General features: G+C 39.9%; 1 protein-coding gene across 1 annotated transcript in view; it reads left to right on the forward strand.

Annotated features, from left to right (window-relative positions):
• Nucleotides 1-22,325, forward strand: part of LOC140740438 (hydrocephalus-inducing protein-like) — a 579,330-nt gene that overhangs the window by 26,731 nt on the left and 530,274 nt on the right. The window contains exons 3-4 of the mRNA XM_073069569.1: nt 17,005-17,243; nt 20,819-21,080. Of these exons, the coding sequence (XP_072925670.1) occupies nt 17,005-17,243; nt 20,819-21,080 (501 nt within the window). The remainder of the gene's footprint in view (nt 1-17,004; nt 17,244-20,818; nt 21,081-22,325) is intronic.

Consider the following 22,325-nt stretch of genomic DNA (forward strand, 5'->3'; position numbering starts at 1 on the left):
TAGGGGCAGATGTGCCAGTTCAGTGGGGAGGGATGAATGGATGAGGGAGTCACGTAGGAAGCAGTCCCTGCGGAAAGCAAAAGTGTGGTGGGAAGTAGAGGTTGGGGGTTTGAATGTGCTTGGTGGTAGGATCCCGTTGGAGATGACGGAAGTTTGGGAGAATTACGTGCTGGACACGGAGGCCGGTGAGCTGGTAGGTTAACGTATTTGGAGTGTTTTTGTGGCTCTGGGCTGATACTCCCTGGAATTTAAAATGAGCAGTGATCTCATTAAAACCTATTGAATGTTGAAAGGCCAAGATAGAGTGGATGTGGAAGGGGTGTTTCCTATAAGTGGGAGACCAGAGAACACAGCCTCAGAATAGAGAGACGTACCTTTAGAATAGACATGAGGAGGAAGTTCATTAGCCAGAGTGTGCTGATTCTGTGGAAGTTATTGCCACAGACAGCTGCAGTGGCCAGTTAATCGATATGTTTAAAGCGGTGTTTGATAGGTCCTTGATTAGTGAGGGCATCAATGTTATGGGAAGAAGGCAGTGCAATGGGGTTGGAAGATAATGACTTAGCCATAATATAATGGCAGAGCAGACTTGATGGGCTGAATGGCCTAAATATGCTCCTGTCTTAGTGTTTTATGGTCTCAAAGGAGGGAGATAAAATTAGAAGAGGTTTGCATAAGGTAAATAGAATCTTTTTTCCCATCCTAGAGGGTATCAAAAACCAGAGGACATGGATTTAAGATTAAAATGGAAAGAAGTTTTAAAGACTTTACATTTAGTGGCCTCTTTATTAGGTACATCTGTATACTGGTTTGTGAATGCAAATATCTAATCAACCAATCATGTTACAACAACTCAAGGCATGGAAGGAGGTTCAGTTGCCACAGACCAAACATCAGAATGGGCAAGAAATGTGATCTAAGTGACTGACTTTGTGGAATGATTGTTGGACCCAGATGAAGTGGTTTGACTGTTGGTACCAGGGACTTTCATGCACAACAGTCTCTAGCGTTAGCAGTGAATGGTGCGAAAAACAAAAAACACATCCAGCAAGCAGCAGTTCTGTGAGTGGAGATGAGAGAGGTCAGAAGAGCCTAGTTCAGATTGACAGGAAGGCGACAGTAATTCAAATAACCATGCATGACAACAGAAGTGTGTGGTGTGCAGAAGTGCATCTCTATACACATATGTCGAACCTTGATCTTGAAGTAGATTGGCCACAGCAACATAAGACCACAAACTCGCACTCAGTGGCCATTTTATCAATAACAAAGGTAACTCCTATCATCTCGGATCTCCCCCTCCCCTCCCCCCCCATTTTCAAATCTCTTCTTTCAGTTAGTCCTGATGAAGGGTCTCGGCCCGAAACATTGACTGTACTTCTGACTACAGATGCTGCCTGGCCTCCTGCATTCCACCAGCATTTTGTGTGTGTTGCTTGAATTTCCAGCATCTGCAGATTTCCTCGTATATCACCACAGGGCTGTATTTATAAAAAGAAGGTATATTGACTACTACCTAAACTATAATATGTTTATACAGAAAAAAAACATAAATCTTAACTGTAAGAAGCTGGAAGTAAGGGATTTAAATGCAAAAGAAAAAAAAGGGAGGGATGCACCCTTAATCTAAACGGGCATTATGAAAATATTCAAGAAAAGGTCCCCACACCTTTTGGAACTTTATCTCTGAATTAAGAAGTGAATAATGAATCTTTTCAAGGCCTAAGCAGGACATAATATCTGTAAGCCATTGAGCATGGGTGGAAGGGGCAGCATTTCTCCACCTAAGAAGGACTGCATGTCTGGCCAAAAGAGAGGTGAAAGACAATGTACGGCACTTAGTCAGAATTAAATACATGTCAACTTCTCCCAAAGTACCAAGAAGAGCAATCAGAGGGTTAGGTTCCAAATAGCAATTAAAGTATATGAGATAAAGTTAAAAAAAATCTCTCCAGAATTTTTCCAAGCTAGGACAAGCCCAACACATATGAATAAGAGAGGCCTCGCCCCCTTTACACTTATCACAACAGGGACTGATATCAGGAAAGAACCGCGACAATTTAGTTTTAGACATATGAGCCCTGTGTACCACCTTGAACTGTAAAAGGCAGTGTCGAGCACATAGAGAAGTTGAATTAACTGACCTGAGAATTGAATCCCAAACCTCGTTGGACAAAGAAAAATTTAAATTATGCTGCCAGGCAGTTTTAATTTTGTTGTTTAACATATCTCAAATAATAGAAATTAAACCTTTACCCAATGGATTCATACGAAGAAACAAATCCACAACATTTTTAATGGGTACCTCAGGAAAGTTTGGTATTAAAAGGTTGATAAAAAGTCTAATTTGGAGATATCTAAAGAAATGAGTGTTAGGTAGGCCAAACTTTACAGACAATTGTCAAAAGTTGCAAAGCGCTTATCTAGGAAAAGATCTTCAAAACACCTAATGCCCTTTCTGTGCCAATCTAGAAATGTTAAATCCTGCATAGAAGGCTGAAAAAGATGATTACGTAGAATAGGACTAGAGAGAGAAAAACCGTGAAGCCATTATATTTTTTGAACTGAGTCCACATTCTCAGAGTGTGTCTGATAACTGGATTAACAATTGATTTAGGCAAATGGCAGGGAAGTGCAGATCCAAGAAGCACGGAGATGGAGAGATCCTTATTAGAATTCCACTCCATTGCCACCCATATTGGGCAGTCAGACTGATTATAAAAGTAAGACCTAAAGATAAGACAACGTATGCCCAGAAATATAAACGAAAATTGGGCAAGGCTATACCACCTACCCTTTTAAGTTTTTGAAGATGAGCTTTATTTAGTCTGGGACATTTGCCCTTCCATAGATAGGACAAAGTAGTAGAATGTAATGAATCAAAAAAAACTTTAGAAATAAAAATTGGTAAAGATTGAAATAAATATAAAAATTTAGGAAGAATAAACATTTTAACAACATTAATTCAACCTATGAAAGACATGGACAATGGACACTGTGCTAAGCTCTGTTTTGTATGATTTAAAAGATTAGTAAAATTTTCTCCAAAAAGACGCTTATAATTTCTTGTTACTGTAATACCAAGGTAAATAAATTGATTATTTACTACACCCTATCCTTATTATATGTGGGGGATACATTCCTCGCAGTCGACGCATAATGTGAATAATTATTTAAATGGAGAAAATTGGGATGCGTTCCAGAGGGCTTCTTAAATATGTTTTATCTGCAATTTATTCACATTTTCATACCAATACGACACAAAAGCAGTACCACAAGGCAACATTAGTATTATATTTCATCAATTTAAGGTAATATTCAATGTAATAAATTATAGAAAGTTAACATACTAGGGTGTACAGTACTCACCAACAGTGGCAGGTGTGTTCGCTCTGGGAGATGAGTGGTTGTTGTGGTGTCGGGCAGCTTTACGTGGATAAGGTGGACATTGAGCACAGCAAGGGGTGAAGGAAGACTCACAGAACGGCAGCAGGAGATGACACCGGTTTGAAGAAAGTGGTGAGGGTTGTTTGCTTGGCAGCATTTTGGTTTTCAGCTTAAATTTGCTTGCAGGGAAGAAAGGTTGACGGCAGGGATCGATAGAAATTCTGGCTCCGTTCTACACTTGGGTCCATGTCCATTGTCATTTGTGCCAAGTTTTCCGACTTCCACCATTCCCTCACGGTTGGTAAACTCCCAGGATTTTCAAAATCTTCTGTTGCTTGCAGCAGCTGAGAGATAGCTTGCCATAAAAATAAACACCTTGAATCTGGATCACACCTTGGTCGAGTGGCTGAATCAGCGATGTTGTGTTAGGCGGCAGGAAACGCACTGCTATATTACGATGAATGCTGCCAAATGCTGGCGCATTGTCAAGCAACAAGAGAACTTTAAAGGCAAGATTCTGTTCCCGGCAGTAGTGTCCCAGAGCTGTGTTACCTTCAGCTGATGCCGCGCTGTTTATAATTTCCAACTTTTTTCAAGTTTTAAAGGGGTTCTTTGCCAGTTGGCTGATGGCCCAGGACATGACGTCGGACACTTACAAGACACAGTTAAATATTTCGAGCACAAAATCACTGTACCGTAGGTAAAAACAACAAAAGTTTAAGAGTGCAAGATCGCACATCCACACCTTTCCAAAACCAATGCGGGACTGGCGGGAGTGAGACTGTGAGGCTTGCACATGTGATTTGTATTGGTGGGAAAGCAGTTCTCACATAACTGTGAGTTTTGGACGCATTTAAAGAGACATTGGTAGAAATATGTTCCTCGCATAACTGTGAATCCGCATTGTATGAAGACTCATATAACGAGAATAGGGTGTACTTTAAAGGGGAAGTTATGAAATTCTAGTGCTTGTGCTTCTCTATTTATCGGGAAAAGTTTGTTCTTATGTAAATTAAGTTTGTATCTGGAAAGCTGAATAAATTTATTAAGGAGTGAAAACATTGGGGATAAGGAGATAGTTGTATTTGATATAAAAAGTAAAAGATCATCAGCATAAAGAGAGACTTTGTACTCAACACCCCCCCACCCCCAATCCCCATCAATTCAGCACAACTTTGAAATGCAATCGCCAATGGCTTTATAGCCAAATCAAAAAGTAAGTGACTTAAGGGACACCCTTGCCGGGTGCCACGTTTAAGACTAAAAGGTTGGGATTGCTGAGAATTAGTCGAGACTGAAGCAGTGGCATGTGAATATAACAATTTAATCCACATAATAAAACTTTGTCCAAAATCAAATTTTCCTAAAGCCGCAAAAAGATAATTCCACTCCACACGATCAAACGCTTTCTCCGTATCTAGAGAAATGACACATTCAGGAATCCCAGCTGAAGATGAGTATAAGATATTAAATAGATGCTGTATATTTAAAAAAAGGAGGCGATTTTTAATAAAACCAGTTTGGTCTTCAGAAATAATTAAAAGTAGATAGATAGATAGATAGATAGATAGATACTTTATTCATCCCCATGGGGAAATTCAACTTTTTTTCCAATGTCCCATACACTTGTTGTAGCAAAACTAATTACATACAATACTTAACTCAGTAAAAAATATGATATGCATCTAAATCACTATCTCAAAAAGCAGGGCCAAAACTTTAGCCAAAGTTTTAACATCAACATTTAGCAATGAAATCGGCCTGTATGAGGTCAAAACATGGTAAATTGCCAGCATCATTTAATGAGGCACGTATTATTCTTTTTCCGCTAAAAGAATAATACATACCTCATTAAATGATGCTGGCAATTTACCATGTTTTAACGAGTCAGTTAAAACTAACATTAGTTGAGGCAAAAGCAGTGAGGAAAATGATTTGTGGAATTCTGCAGAGAACCCATCAGGTCCAGGAGATTTCCCAGACTGCAGTATAGATATAGCTGGTGATATTTCCTCTAGTGGTAATGGTGCATTCAATTTAGCTTTAAAATCGGGAGAAAGCGTAGGGATGTTTGAACTATTTTAAATGCTCAACAGGAGTATTATCGTCTGGGGATTCAGAAGTATTGAGTTGAGAATAGTAGTTCTGGAATTTATCATTAATTTCAGAATGATTCAAGGTAATATTCCCATTGTCCATTTGAATTTTTGTAAGAAATTGTTTAACTTTGGAACGTCTTAGTTGGTCGACTAAATCTTTACCGGATTTATCACCATGGATATAAAATAAGCTTTTACTTTCCAAAAGTTGGTGTTCAATTGGGTGAGTGGAAATTAGGTCAAACTTAGTTAGAAGTTCCACTCGTTTCTTATACAGCTCCGGATTTTTAGTCTGGGCATATAGTTGGTCTATTGCTTTAATTTGATTAACCAGATTTAATCGCTCTTTATGGGTCTTTCTATTTAAAATCACAGTATATGAAATTATTTGACCCCTTAGAAACGATCAAGAAACTCCACATCATCCGAATTGGGGGCATCTAAATTGGCCAAGACTACCAATGTTTATATAATTTCCTCGAATCAATAATAAAATGACCATTTGTATCAGATACTTTATTATGAAGCTCACAGGGAACATTTTGATTTATAAGAATTGAAACACCCCTGGCTTTAGCCTGAAAAGTTGAATAGAAGTGCTGCCCCACCCATCCAGACATAAGACGAGAGTTATCAGAACTATGAATGTGTGTTTCTTGCAAAAAAGCAATTGCTGCATTAAGCTGTTAAAGACGTGAAAACACCTTCCTTCTTTTAACAGGATGGTTCAATCCTTTAACATTGCAGTTTACAAAATTCAACGGACTAACCATTGTCCTTTAGAAAAAGACAGAGAATAGTAGGCATAAGCATTGTCTGAAATTCAAGTAACAGCTCTGGGGCAAAAGTGTAAAACAATAAAAACAGGACAGAAAAATGTCCTGAATAATACAAATATCTAAAGGTTCTATGAATAATGTTGGCATTAGAGTTCCCTCTCTCCCGACCCCAAAACAAGAAAGCTACCAAATAACAGCAGCAAGCTCTTCAAAAAAAAATCATCCCATAATCCCACTTCCTCTTTCTTACATCATCATCATCTCCATTTTGTATCGGTTACAAAGAAGAAAACTTTTAGCACTACAAACTAAAGTTTTTTTTTCTTTTCTTTTGACGTCTGCTCTGACTTTCCAAATCAGTAATTTTGGATAATAACTTATTGTTATGATCTCTTAAATTGGAACAAACGCTTCCCAGCTCTTTAAAATGGAGGTCTAGCATATCTGTAGTAGACTTGAGATGTGATATGCGTCGGGCATGATCCTCCACCATGGACATAATGTAATCCAATTTCGAATTCACCGAACTAATAGAAGACTTAATTTCAGCTATTATCTCCTGTCTGTGTTGCAGAAAAATCAAGGTAATCTCGCCTGAAGGGCAGCGGCAGGAGCTTCTTTCTTCCCGGATTTGGTGGTCTTTGAAGCCATCGCAAAACAGGCGTAATCGCAGGCAGATAGGAAAATAAAAAGTTTAACAGTTTGGAGTTAAAAAGGAGAGAAGGAGCGCAGAGATAAGGAATAAAACAGAGCAATAGTTTTTAGCCATCGCCGTCTTAACCGGAAGTCCGAGTGATAAAGTTGAATTCAATGGATGTAGACATCTGAAATAGGATATCATGGAACACCACAGTAAATCCCAACAACTACCCAAAAAGAACTCAGTAAATGCATTACCATTCTACTAAATCCCCATTTTGTTAATTGTTGCTAATTGTTATGGCATGCACTTGAACATGTTAACAGATTTAAAAATGTGGTGCATCTTAGTGCTTGTCTAAGTGCTCCTTTACAGTGCTTCCCCAGCTGGTACCTTAGCTGGTTGAAAGCTTAATAGCTTGCTGTGGAGGAAGATAAAGATGGCATTGGAGGATAGCTGTGGACCCAGGAGACCGGGCTTTTTATTGCATTGGCTTGCCATGATTTGCAATGGTTTAGACTGGTTGATTGATTAGCAACACCAAGGGCATTAGCAGAGAGGCAGTGATAGAATCACAAATACTGCCTTGCTGACAGAGCTACTGTAATAACAAAGAGAAATATTCCATATCCTGCCTCAATCACCATATCTACTTGCTCTGCTACTTACAGGGATTGAAGGACATGAATTCCAAGGTCCTTTTGATTCAATCTTCTTGTTTATTTTGATTACATTCCCAAATGCATTACTTCATCCTTATCTGGATTGACTTCCTTTTGCCAAATTGTTGTCCTTCTTACTGAAGTCTGTAGCTTTTTGCCTCATACTCAACCTTACAACTAATTTCTGTGTCACCCCAATTCTTGCTGTCTATATTAACATCATCAATATGAACTGTTACAGGCTATGGAGCCAACATTTACCCCTCTGAAACCCACTGCATACAGTTCCAGTCATAAAAACATAAGTCAACTATTAGCCTTTGGATCCTGCCTCTGAGTTATGTTGTAACTAAGTCTCTAGTTTTCCTTTGCAGGCTATGTGTCACATCTCTGATGAGGGTGATAGTGGTCATTTCATGATAATGATTATTCTTGGCATATTTTTCTGCAGAAGTCGTTTGCCATTGCTTTCTTCTGGGCAGTGTGTTTACAAGACAAGTGACCCCAGTCATTATCAATAGTCCTCAGAGATTGTCTGCCACGTGGCAATGGTCACATAACCAGGACTTGTGATGTGCACTAGTTACTCCTCTGACCATCCACCACTTGCTCCCATGGCTCCATGTGACCCTGATGGGGTCTGGGTGAGCTAAGCAGGTGATACATCTTTCCCAAGGTGACCTCCAGCCTAGCGGCCAGAAGGAGCACCTTACACCTCCTTTTGTAGAGACGTATCTCCACCCCACCAACCAAACTTTGGAGGCTAATGGTTTTAATCAGCCATGTGGAATTCTTCTAAAATCCATAAGACCACAAGATATAGGGGTAGAATTAGGCCATTTGGCCCATCAAATTTCTATCCCTTCATGTGCTGACCAATCCAGAATCTATCAATGTCTGGACTCCATCAAATGCCCTATCTTAAACAAGAGAAAATTGGCTGATGCTGGAAATCAGAGCAACATATGCAAAATGCTGGAGGAACTCAGCAGGCCAGGCAGTATCTAGGAAAAGAGTACAGTCAGTGTTTTGAGCTGAAGTGTCAACTGTGTTTTTTTTCCCTAGATACTGCCTAGCCTGCTGAGTTCCTCCAGCATTTTGTGTGGTGCTCAAATGCCCTATCTTTACTGGCACTTATCTTTCTCAAATGTATTCTAGCTATCCTTGACTAACCTGCCTGTCTAAAAGATGAATTCCAATACTCCTCAAATGCTCACCAGAGTTAGTTTAATTTACCTTGTCGGTACCTGTAAGCCATCTTCCAGTCCTGTGGTAACCTACTCAGAGTTCTATATTTTCCCCATGCCAATTATTTCATACTCTTATTCTTTGAGAGAATGCCATGTCTTCTCTCACCATATGTTGTTTGCAGTTTCAGTCCTTAATAATCCTTACCTTTCCACTGTTATCATCTTCCTTTTATAAAACACCAGCATTTATAAATCCTTTAACTTTATCTGCAAATATTTTCGAATGCACTCTTTGCCTATTTGATTTTGTTTCTTATTTCACCACAGTTTTCCGAAGCATTGGCCTCTCAGTGTGGAGTTCCCCTCACGATATTTCCATAATGTCCCTTTGTCATCACAGAATTAATTCTTTGCTGCCCCTTTGCTGTCTCTGACTCACTTATGTTGTCCTTGTGAAGTTGCCATGCTCTCTATGATGCCAGAAACATTCTGGACATTGTAAGACACTGGTCAGACTGCACTTGGAGTATTGTGTGCAGTTTGGGGTCCCATATCTAAGAAAGCATATGCTGGCATTGGAAAGGGTCCAGATGGGGTTTACGAAAAAGATCCTGGGAATGAAAGGGTTAACTTAATGACTCTGCACCTATACTCACTGGAGTTCAGAAGAATGAGGATGGATCTCATTAAATCCTACTGAACATTGTAAAGCCTAGATAGACTGAACTTGGAGAGGATGTTTCCAATAGTGGGAGAGTCTAAGGCCAGAGGGTGCAATGTCAGAACAGAAGGATGTCACTTTACTCACTGGTTGGTGGATCTGTGGAATTCATTGCCATGGATGCCTATGGAGGCCAAGTCATTGGGTATATTTAAAGTGGAGGTTAATAGTTTCTTGGTTAATAAGGGTGTCAAAGGCTATGGGGAGAAAGCAGGAGAATGTGGTTGAGAAGGATAATAAATCAGCCATGGAATGGTAGAGCAGACTTGATGGACCAAATGGCCTAATTCTGCTCCTATGTCCTATGGTCTTACCTGTAATCTTTCTTGTGAATTTAGGGTTGTACAGGTATCCTTTTGATTGCCTTTATAAATTTGCTTATGTTAATTCCATGCAAAATTGTAGCTTGTGGCTGGAAATGTAGAAAATTGATATGTATGTGCACACTGCTTCACTTTGATGCATCACTTAGAAGCATCGTTGGAGATTTATAGTGAAGTTCATAAAGGATTTACCATTTTTTAAGTCTGTATATCTTGGCTATCTGTATGACCTGCAGATTTGTTTTACCAAAGAATTTATGTTGTTGATTTATGGATAACATAATTTATGTTAAATGTGCTGTTTCAGTATTGATTGGAACTTCCAAATTGGAAAGGTTGATTGATTAAAGATGAATTATTGTGATGCGTCAGCAGTACTTTCACCAGCATCACTGTTGAATAAATTGTTTGGATCAATGGGGACATGTCTGTGAAAGCCAACTTGCAATTATAAAGGTAGCGTCATTTTATAGTTAACTTAAAATTCTAATGTGTCTTGGATTAGCTTCACCCCTCGGCCTTTATTTGCAATTGCCTCTGCAGAGTACGACACCATTCTGGCAAGTATCAACATCACAAACACAAAATGCTAGAGGAACTCAGCAAGTCAGGCAGCATCAATGGAAGGGAATAAATTTTTGACGTTTTGGGCCAAACTCTTCATTAGGACTGGAAGGGAAGGAGCAGAAGGTAGAATAACAAAGTAGGGGAGGGGAGGTGTATAGCCTGGTTTCTGCTGCTTTCCTTTCCAGTGATGAAGGGCCCTGATGACTGGTTAAAGTTTGAAGTTCAAGTTGTCATTGTCATTCAACCATGCGTAAGGATACACCTAAATGAAACAGCATTTCTCTGAGGCCAAGGTGCAAAACGTAGAACCAGCAATCACACAGAGACCACAGCACATAAAGCACATATAATTAATGGTAGGTATCTTTAAAAAAGTAAAAATAACGAGAGCTTTAGCAAGAAAATTTGTGAGTTTAGAGCCTTGGCAGCAGGGCCTGTTAGTTGATATATACAGTAAGCAGTATTTTTTGGATAGAATCAAGAAGCCAGATTTGGAGGAGCTCAGATACTTTGGCAGATTGTAAATTTTGGAGAAGATTGTAGACACAGGGATCATGAGACCTGTGGTGGATTTAAAAAATGTGTGAAAAATTTCAAAGCTGTGTTGCTGTTTAAATGAAAGCAATTGTGATTGAGAATAAACTGTTTAGCTGTAGCAAAGACATGAATGGCAGCAGATAATTCAGCTGCAATTAACAAGCCTTCAGCAACACTCTCAATTGGCACTGCCACCATTTATGCCATTTAATCTCTGCTCATCATCCCATCACAGACATTTCCCTTGTTCATTCCACTCCTTCCTCTTTTCTGCAACTTCAAACAAGTTTGATTTCTAACTTCTTTGATGGAAGGTTACTGACCAGAATTATTAACTCTTGTTCCTCTCAGTAAACCTACCTTTTCAGTACTTCCAGCATTGTTATAGATTCGTACAGCATAGAAACCGGTTCACAGATCTATGATGTTCATGCAGACTTCTTTACCCATCTACTCTCTTCCCACTTTAGGACCATATCCTTTTATACCTTGCTTAGTTAAGTGTCTACATGCTTCTTAAAGATAATCATTCTATCTGATTCCATCACCTTCATCGGCATCACATCTCAGATATCCCAAGCACAAGAAAATTTGCAGATGCTGGAAATCCAAAGCAACACACACAAAATGCAGGAGGAACTCAGCAAGCCAGGCAGCATCTATGGAAAAGAGTAAACAGTCGACATTTTGGGCCAAGATCCTTCATCAGGACATTACAGATATCAGCCACTCTCATGTAATTTCTAATTTATATTATTTCTATCAGCGGTTTATATTCTGGTTCCAAACTTAGCTGAGTCTAGAATTATTCATTATCAGCCATATGCTTCATAGTCTCTGCTGGTCTTACAACCTCTTTTGATCTGTAGGTACTTCTGGCTGGCCTAATAAATCTATCGTTTTTCCATCAGTTATAGACAGCAATTCCTTCACTGGCCTAACCATGGACTGCAGCTCTGGTTCTAAATCTTGTAATTACTCCAATGTGCTATGTTCATTTAATCATCCTTGGATACCCATTACACGTGACTGCTTAATTAAAGAACAGTTTATACAGAGCACTGGAACTGGTGAGGGATTAATTTCATTCTAAAATTAATTTTAGTTTTGCATTTAAAATTCACCTTGAGAGTGTTAATCAAGAGTAAACAATAGTCTGCTTGTTGCAGTTAATGGCGAAGTAAGTTTCAATTTCAACAGATCAACAGCAGAAGCCATTTCATTGACTCTTCACTCAGCTCTGCAACACCTGAACAATGAAATTCCATTTCTAATTGACTACAGCTCTGCATACAATACTACCATCAACTTGAAGCATGTTACTAAACTCCATACCATCTTGTGCAACTGGATCCTTGATTTCCTAACTTGCAGACCCCAGTCAGTTTGGATTGGCAATGCCTTTACGATCACTGTCCGCACAGGTGCCACACAAGGCTGAGTACTTAGCTCCCTGTTTTACTCACTTTATTCCTATGATTGTGTGGCTAAGTAATTGGCAAATAAGAGGGAGATTAAAAATCTAGTTGAAAAGGTGCCACAACTACAACCTTCCACTCAAAACCAAAGAGCTAGTTATTGACTGCAGGAGGAAGAAGACGGAGGTCCATGAGCAAGTCCTCATCAGGGGATTGGAAGTAACTTCAAATTCCTTGACATGATCATATGCAAGGATCTGTCCTGGAACTGTCACGTAACTACAATCCACAAAGAATACACAACGGTGCCTCTACTTTTTTAGAGGAATGTGTAGATTTAGTATGTCACCAAAAACTTTGACAAACTTCTATAGATGCATGGTGGTGAGTATCTTAAATGGTTGCATCATGGTCTTGTTTGGAAATACCAATGCCCAGGATTGGAAATGTCTACAAAGAGTAGTAGATATAGCTTAGACCATCCCAGTCAAAGCCCTCTCCACCATTTACATGGAGCACTGCCACAAGAAAACAGTATCCATCGTTAGGGACTCTCACCATCCTGGACATGCTCTCTTCTTGCTACTACCATTGGGCAGGAGGTCCCACAGAACCAGGTTCAGTTATTACACTATAACCACCAGGCTGACAGCAGTGTGAATAACTTCACTCAGCTCAATTCTGAATTGATTCTGCAAACTGCAAGCTCACTTTTAAGGATTCTATAGCTCATGTTCTCAGTATTACTTTATTATTTTGTTTTATTTGCACAATTTGTCTTCATTTGCTTATCGGTTGTTTGTCAGTCTTTAGTTATTATAGTTTTTCATAAATTTTATTGTATTTCATTATGTTCCTGTAAATGCTTGCAAGAAAATGAATCTCAAGTTAGTATGAAGTAACAAATACAAACCTTGATAGTGTTACGTAACCTCGTAACCAGGTAACTTACCAGCAAAGATAGCGGGTTCAGCTGAGTCGGATGCTACTATTTTCAAACGTTTTATTCAAAAAAGGGGCACAAACGTATGGGTAATACAAAACATTCAGATCATATACATCGTCAAAACTCAATCTAAAACACCGGTGTAATAATAATCAATCAGAAATAAGCTCTATAGTTGTCTAGGGGTAATACTGAGTCCAATTGAAATATAAAGAGTCACTCAGAAGTTTGCAGGCTTTTCCCTTTTGGGAACCGCTGGGGTTTCACGTTGTGGAGAGAGAGAGAGAGAGATGGTTGAGAAAGGATAAACACTTGCCCGTTGTCTTTACAGAGCAAATCCTTGGAATCAGGGGAGCAGGCTTCCCCGTTGTTAGTTAAAAGCGATCTTCCAAGGTTCTAGCCACAGATTCAAAATTCGGAATCTAACGCACGTGGCTTCCTTCAAAATGGCTTCCCGCTCCCACGGGAATCGGTATCATGCTTCCTTGGTGTCTCCTTGGTGCGTCTGAGGGTTGTCCCCCCCTCAGACCCTCCTTTATACTTCTTCACGGGATCACAGGTGTCAATCAGGTTGCAGGTGATGCGATCTCTCTCTCAACCAGCCCACTTTGCCCGAGGGCTTTTCACGTGGTCTTCATGAGACAATAGTCAATATCGCCTTTATTCTGCTTCTCGGGAGAACGTGGTCTTCCGCACGTCTCTCTCTCTCTCTCCCATTTCCTGTGTCTATTCAGCACGTCTCTCCCCCTCTTGGGTCAGTTGACCCCCCCTTGACTAGGGCTCTTGCGATTCTCACAAAGGAGGGGGCCGAGGTCATAACAATAGTAAAGTTTACTTTGACTTCACCTCAGCTTTGAGGTCATCATATTGATTTCTTGAAAAGGTAACGATTGCATTTAGCAGAGCCTGTGTCTGCACTTGAGGAACTTACATGTGGTCTAGAAGAGCATGAGGAAAGGTTTTGCATAAAAGTGGAGAGCAAAATGAGCAGGTGCAAAGGTCAACAATTTTATCCAGTATCAAGGACAGGTTAAGGTTAAAAGCTAAGTCATATGGCTAAACTGAAAAGACAATTATAACTAATTAAATAAACCAATAAAGCAACGGGGTGTTAGGAATTAATCTGATAGATTAGTTTTATGTTCAGTACTTTAGTAATTCCAATTATTACTCGTATTTTTAGTTTTACATAGGTAGGAAAAGGGTAGAGGGACTGAGGAAGGAATATTGGGAGCTGAAAAGCAGGACCTCGAGGGTAGTACTCTTTGGATAGCTGCCTGTGCTTCATACCAGCGAGGGTATGAGTGGGATGATTTTGCAGATAAATGTGTGGCTGTGGAGTTGGTGCAGGGGCATGGTTTCAGATTTTAGATTATTGGGGAAGGTATGACCTGTATAAAAAGGAAGGGTGACATCTAAATCTGAAGGTGACCAACATCCTTGCTGGCTGGTTTCCTAGAGCTGTTTGAGGGGGGTGGGGTTAAACTAATTTGGTAGGGAGATGGGTCAGAGGACGTAGCAGTTAGTGTAAAGGTAGATGCAGCAAGTAGAAGAAGGAGGAAGAAGAAAGGTCTGGGCAGTCATGCCTACTCAATATGTAGAAAGGCTGACTAGAGGAGTTGCCATACTGGATCTGGTACTAGGCAATGAACCTAGTCAGGCGACAGATATCTTAGTGGGTGAGCATTTCAGAGTGAGCACAACTCTGAGTCTTTTTCTCTAACCTTGGACAAGGATAGGAGCAGATGGTGTGGTAGAAAGGTGGTGCTGAATTTTGCAGATGACATGAAGGTTTGTGGTATTGTGGGTAACGTAAAAGGTTGCATTGGGACATTGATAGGATGCATTGCTGGGATGAGTAGTGGTAGATGGCGTTTAATTTGGAAAAGTATGAAGTGATACCCTTTGGAAAATATAATGTTAATAGTAGTATTCTTAGCAGTTTGGAGGAACCAAGGGATCTTGTGGTCCAAATTCATAGATCCCCCAAAACTACATCACAAGTTGATAGGGTGATAAAAGGTGTGTGAAGTGATGGTCTTCATCCGTTGAGGGACTGAGTTCAAGAGGCATGAGGTAATGTTGTAGCTGTATAAAACCTTGGAGTATTGTGTTAAGTTCTGGTCATCATATTATAGAAAGCATGTCGAAGCTTTGGAGAGGGTGCAGAGGAGATTTAACAAGAAACTGCTTGGATTAGAGAGCATATTTTACGAGGAAAGGCTATGAAAGCTAGGGCTTTTCTTTTTGGAGGGAAGGAGGATGAGAGATGCCTTGATAGAGGTGTACAAGATGACTAGAGGCATAGACAGAGTGGAAAGCCCACACCCTTTTCCCAGGATGGCAGTGGCCAGTACAACAGGAAATACTTTTAAGATGATTGGTGAAAAGTGTTAGTTTTTTATACATTGTTGTAAGTACATGGAACGTGCTGCCAGGGGTGGTGGTAGAAGCAGATGAGAAGGCCTACATAGAGGAGGTGGAAGAGCTCAAGACCTGGTATTAGACAAATAACCTCTTCCAACAAGATAAAGTAGGTAGTTATTTTCTTGAGGGGAACTCGTGCCACTTACACCCCTCTTTACATCAGCAGCATAGCAGTGGAAACTGAACAGGTTCAAACTCCTGGGAATGCCATCTTGCACAACTTCTCATGGTCCCAGAACACATCCTACACAATCAGCAAAGCTCAACAATGCCTTTACTTTCTGAGGAGGCTGAAGAGAGCTGGACTATGCACATCTGTACTCACGTTGTTCCACAGATGTGCAATGGAGAGCATCCTAACATGCTGCATCACTGCACGGTGCAGAAACGACACTGCAGCAGACAGGAAGGTTCAACAGCAGGTAATCGAAACTGCCAACTGCATCAGCGGCACTAGCCTACATGCTGGTGATACAGAAAGGTGCAGGAAAAGGATGCCACCCACCCTGCTCATAGATTGTTTGTTTCACTCCTGTCAGGGAGGAGGCTATGTAGCATCCACACCAAGACCATTAGACTCAAAAACAGTTACTTTCCCCAAGCAGTAAGGCTAAGCAACACTTCCCTCCACACCCCCACCACCACGACTTTAGCATTTCCTGTCAGAATCACTTTATATGCAGACACTCCTGTGCCTAGCGTCTCTTTACGGACATACAATCAGTCTATGTACATAAGCTGTCTTAAGTTATTTATATTTATTGTGTTTCTTTACTATTATGTTCTTTATCATATTGGTTTTTTTTGTGCTGCATTGGATCCAGAGGAACAATTATTTTATTCTCCTTTACACTTATATACTAGAAATGATATTAAACAATCCTCAATCTTGAACCTTGGCTGCCGAAACTCCAGGAGCTACCTAACCAATGGACTGTAAAGTGCAGTATTTTTTTGCTTCATTGCAGAGTTAAAAATTGCAGAATTAAGAACTGAACTTTATTTTGTGCTTTGTATATGCAGTTCTGATTATTAGTTGAAAATTATATGTGTAATAGTAGATGTTTAGTTCAGTGTTATTTTGAAATTATTTCCCTATAGTGATTTGCTATAAATTTACAGCCTCTGTTTTCATGGTCATGTTAGTGCTCACTCACTACTCTCCGATACATAATTTCTACTTTCTGGATCCAGTTAGAATGGTACTTCATGACCTAGTACATAATGTGTTTAGATTCAGGGTGGTGAAGGTGGTTTGGCCTGCTTCATCACATTAACAGGTTGTCTATGATCTAATTCGTATTTCAGGCACTGGAAAACTCGAAATGGCGTTTGCTACCCAGTGAAACTGTGATTCCCCCTCTTGGTCACGTAGATATGACTATTGTGGCACATCTTGATGACACCATCTGGTCTGAAGACAAGGTGATCTTATTAATAGAGAACAGTCATGCAAAATGCATCCATGTGCAAGCCAAGGGCACAGGATGTACCATTGTATCTAACAAACCGTTTGGACCACATCTTAACCTTGGATCACTATTCAGGCAAGTAGTCACGTCAAATGCTTCAGGTTCTGATGCCTTCCAAAACTGTTTGGGGATTTGCTTAGGAAGTTGGAATCAGAGAACAGTAAAGTAAGTGTGGCTGGTTTTCATCGCCTGAATACTGTAACTCTGAAAATGTTAAGAAATGAAATGTCAAATACTTGAAGGTAAAGATTTATGGTGAGGATGGTGTGGAAAGTTTAAAGGATACTTATGAGACAGGTTTTCTACACCTGGAGTGGTAGGGACTGGAACAGGCTCTCAGAGGAAGAGATGGCAAAGGGCCTTTCTGTGTTCTGTGAAAGGGAAGAGGAATGTGTGAAGCAGGATCAGTGCACTTCAATTGCTTAAGGCTGGAAGTTCAGTGATGAGATTGCATCATCCCCTTGCATTGCCTGCTGTGAATATCTATTGTACAGAGTTGCCTACAGATAGATCTCTCTTCCTTTCTCCCTCCTCTGCCAGTCTCTCCAATGCAGTGACAGTCTATCTTTCCTGTGTTGCCCATTCTTAATATTTTCAGACCAGACCAACCTGCCAAACCCTGTAGCAACCACAGCTGTGAGCGGTGCAGTGTAGCTTTTAGTTGCAGAAAGGTAGAACCAATGACTTACAGCTTACAGATGAGGAAGCTATCCACACAGGTATGTAGTTATTGCCATCAACATTTCAACAGTCATAGGGAATACCTGGCATCATTGTTTCTATGTGCATATATTAGCCTTCTAAGCAGAGAATGCACAGAAAATGGCAACAGATCTGAGATTCACTTCTTGAGTTCATTCCTGCAATTCCCTTTGGACAGGTACAAACCCAGGTTTTTGTACTTTAATGAACATGAAAACAACGAGAAAGAAGTGGACCCCTTTAAGGCCTTCTTTAAGGGGGAATAGAAGCTTCTAGAGACTGGACATCCATGGTGAAACTGAAGTGCTCAGGGCCAGTGAATTGAACGTTGTTGAGATCGGGAGCATGTGAAGTGTCTCTGATGTAGGTGGGAAGAAACTGAACCAAGGGGGATAGAATGGATCAAGATGTGTGGACACAAGTTCTGTGAATGAAAGAATGGGCAAAACAGTGGCAGGTGGAAATTAGCATTGGGAAATGTATGTTAATGCATTTCTATGGTCTTCCAGGAAGGATACTGGCATGGATAGAGGAATGGCTGACAGGCAAGAGGCAGCAAATGGGAAATGTATGATAATTCATTTTGGTAAAAGGAACAATAGTGCAGACAATTATCTAAGTGTGGAGAAGGTTCAAACATCAGAGGTGCAGAGCAACTTAGGAGTCCTTGTCCAGAAGGTTAATTTACAGGTTGAGTTTGTGGTAAAGAAGTCAAGTGCAATGTGGCATTCATCTCAAGGGGAATAGGATATAAAAGCAAGGAGATAATGCTGAGGCTTTATGAGACACTTAGGAGAATCGTCAACAATTTTGGGCCCTATATCTCAGAAAGGATGTGTTATCATTGGAGAGAGTCCAGAGGAGGTTCACGAGGATGATTCCTAGAATGAAGGGGTTAATATATGAGCAGCGTTTGGCATCTTTGGGCCTGTACTCACTAAAATTTAGAAGAATGTGTTGGTATCTCATTGAAACTTATTTAATATTGAAAGGACTAGGTAGGGTGGATGTGGAGAGGATGTTTCCTATGGTGGGGTATCCAGAGCTAGAGGGCACAGCCTCATATTTGAGGGGCAACCCTTTAGAACAGAGGTAAAGAGGAATTTTTCTAACCAGAGAGTAGTAAATTTGTGGAATGCTTTGCCACAGACTGTAGTGGAGGCCAAGTCTGTGGGTATATTTAAGGTGGAAGTTGATCGTTTTCTGGTTGGTCAGGGCATCAAAGGATATGGCGAGAAGGTAGGTGTACAGGGTTGAGTGGGATCAGCTACGATGGAATGGCAGAGCCGATCTGATGGCTGAATTGCCTAATTCTGCTGCTATGTTTTACAGTAAGTCCAAAATTAAGTAATAACCATGTATAGTCTTCATTTTGTATGTTGAACAAAAAAAACTAGCAAAAATCTTCCATTTTATCACAAAGTGCTTATTATTTTAGACTGACTTTTAATGAGTCCATCACTATTCATAAGTTTGATTAGAGCAGAAAAGTTTGAAGTCACCTTCAATTGAAGTGTTTAAAATCATAAAGGACTTTGATGGAGATTAAAAAAAACTGTTCCTATTTGATAATCTACTTTTCAAATGGAAACAGTTTATCAGAAACTAAAGATTAAAGGTAAATTGCAAAGGAACCAGAAATAACATAAGATTTTTTCTTTATGCAGCTGAAGTGTGGAACTCATTGTATGAAAAGGTGTGAAAGGGGAAATGAGTTACTGTGGCTAAATCGTTATTAAATGTAAAACACTTGCATAACTCTGGGGAAAAGGTCTGGGAGACTGACTAATTGGAAATCTTGAACAAAGATCTGGTTAAGTCACAGTGAGCTGAATGGCCTCACTTGGTGCTGTATTATGCACTGATTCATTGCAAGGTACTCTTTACAGAATCAGAATCGTAATCAGGTTTATCATTACTAACCTTTGTCAAAAGTGGGGCTTGTAACCTGTGGCGTTACATCAGAATCACAGAACAGGACACCGGACATTTTTCATTTTTGAGTTCATGAATTTTCTTCCTATATCCAGAAATCAAATTTCCCTTTTATCTTAGCTTATATACTCCATAATTGAATCCTGATATTTTCCAGGACTCAGCCAACTAATTTATAGCCAACACCATCTTCTCCGTGACTTATCTATCCCTTGCTGGCCCATGATTCTAGTTATGGTTTGTCATGGTCAAATGGATGGCAGTGGTCTCTGAGTTCTGGTCATAATGTTGTGTGAACAGGGTGTACAGCAGAGCATATGACATTTTAGCATAAGCTATAATTCATAGTGATTTCTGGTGAGGTGTGGTAAATTATGCAGTGTTTGACATAGTGGTGTTATTCAAAATATGTGTCACTTGAAGATGTATTCTTTGATGTTGTTGAATGTTATTTTACTTATTTAGAGATACAGCACAGTAACAGGCCCTTTTGGCCCAATGAGTCCATGCTGATGAATTACACCCATATGGCCAATTAGTGTACTAAGCCATACATCTTTAGAATGTGGGAGGAAACCAGAGCACCCAGAGGAAACCCATGTAGTCATGGGGGAGAATGTACAAACTCCTTACAGACAGTGTGAGAATTGGCGATGTAAAAGTATTGTGAAATAACAAGAGAACAAGATGCAGAACTGTCTGGGTTCTCAAATGATTTCTTTTGTTTATGAAATTTTGGATTTTTGCTATACTGGGACATTTACCCTGACACCAGTTCGATGTTTCAGATTCTCAGCTGCAAGTCCAGTGATTTATCTACTGCACCACTGTGGGTTCTAGAGGTGATGTGCACAGGCCCTTAGGGCTTGACACCTGTGCATGTGTTTGAGTTTTACTTGCAGATTTGGCCCCTAAGACATCTATCTGGTTCACTGTAGTCAAATATTGCACAGCTACTAACAGGTTTATCTGAAGCCTTGATAAACAATTGTGACATGTCTTATTTGTTACAGTTCTCAAGTTTGCCACTATTCAGTTAAACTGACAAACCGTGGACGGCGACACCATCAAATATACTGGAAGGCAGAAGGTTTTCCTCTCATTTTTAAACCTTCTCCACAGAAACATCCTATGTCTCTTGATATGAAATATAAAATTTCTCCCCCTCCCAAAGGGCAATATGTTCCCAGCTTCAGAGTCAGACCTCTGCGTATGGACCTTGAGCCAGGTCAAAGTGCACTTCTGGTGTTAGAAGGAGAATCAGACATGCCACAGGTAAGAAAGGGTCTCCTTTAAACAATAAGTATAAAGTGTTCAAACTGTTCATATTTTCTGTCTTTTTCAACCTCATCTTAACATGTCTAACGCTCTTTTTAGTATAATTATAATGTAGCATTTCAATTTTATTTTAATGATCGCAACTCTTTAAAAATATCTATAGGTTATTTTTTCTAATGTGTGTGCCAGTATTTGGTTGAACAACTTGCGATGCTTGATACATTTAGTTTATCAGCTGATTTTTAGACCCTGATGTGCCTGAGTTGACAGAATTGATCATCCCCACCTGCAAGTTATGCACTCGCTCTTTCCCATCTTCTCATTTCTTCATCAGTCTTTGTTTTATTGATCCTATCCTTCTGTATATCCTTCCTTTCAGACATCTCAATCATTGTCTCCAGAATTCCCTCTGTGTTTCCTTCTACTTCATTAGCTATTTGGAGCATAGCAGCAAAACACATCTCTTCAACCAAAATAACTTTCCAACGGCTTGGTTAGATAGAGTATGTGAATGTGCTTCATGGCAACCTTTTGCTAAAACACTTTAACAGTATTTCACATCAGGATAAATTGTGGGAAGAAATTCCAGAGTTTAACTCTGGAGAGCTGAAGGACTTCCAATAATAATAAACACTATTGACAAAGTGCAGGAGGTCAGAATACAATATCATAGGATTGTAGGACTGAAGAACTTGAAAGAACAGAGAAGGGGAAAGACCTTGGAGGAATTAGCACATGAAGGTGGGAATTTTAATTTCAAAATATTACTATCCAAACGTTAAATAAATCGATGAGCAAAGGTGGGTTAAATGGCACTTGCTAATGGAGATGACAAGGTGGCTTAGTGAATATTCAAATGGTTGAACTGAGAGGCAACTAGTACACAATTATGAGCAACAAATGTGCTGAGCAGGGGTAGTGAAAGCTGACAAAAGAATACTGGCTATAGGTGTAGAGAGGAAGCACAGTTTGGGATTGAATATTAATGTTGCAGGCAGCGTGGTTCAGCCACAGTTAGTGGACTGGGAGAAGAAAATAACCTGTGATATCTTCTACTTATGATCCCCAAAGATTATTGGCTTTGAAAAAGCTGATGAAGAGAAAAGTCTAAAGGATAAAGATCAGTGCTGTTCTGATACATGCAGGTGCTGAATAGAGATGAACTTCTCTGGCAAAAAGCCCTCTGTGTTATTTTTGCATTATTCCTCCTCTTAAAAGTGCTGCTAACTGCTTTAATACAGT

This window comes from Hemitrygon akajei, chromosome 17 (assembly GCF_048418815.1).
Source record: "Hemitrygon akajei chromosome 17, sHemAka1.3, whole genome shotgun sequence".
In the NCBI taxonomy this organism is placed as follows: domain Eukaryota; kingdom Metazoa; phylum Chordata; class Chondrichthyes; order Myliobatiformes; family Dasyatidae; genus Hemitrygon; species Hemitrygon akajei.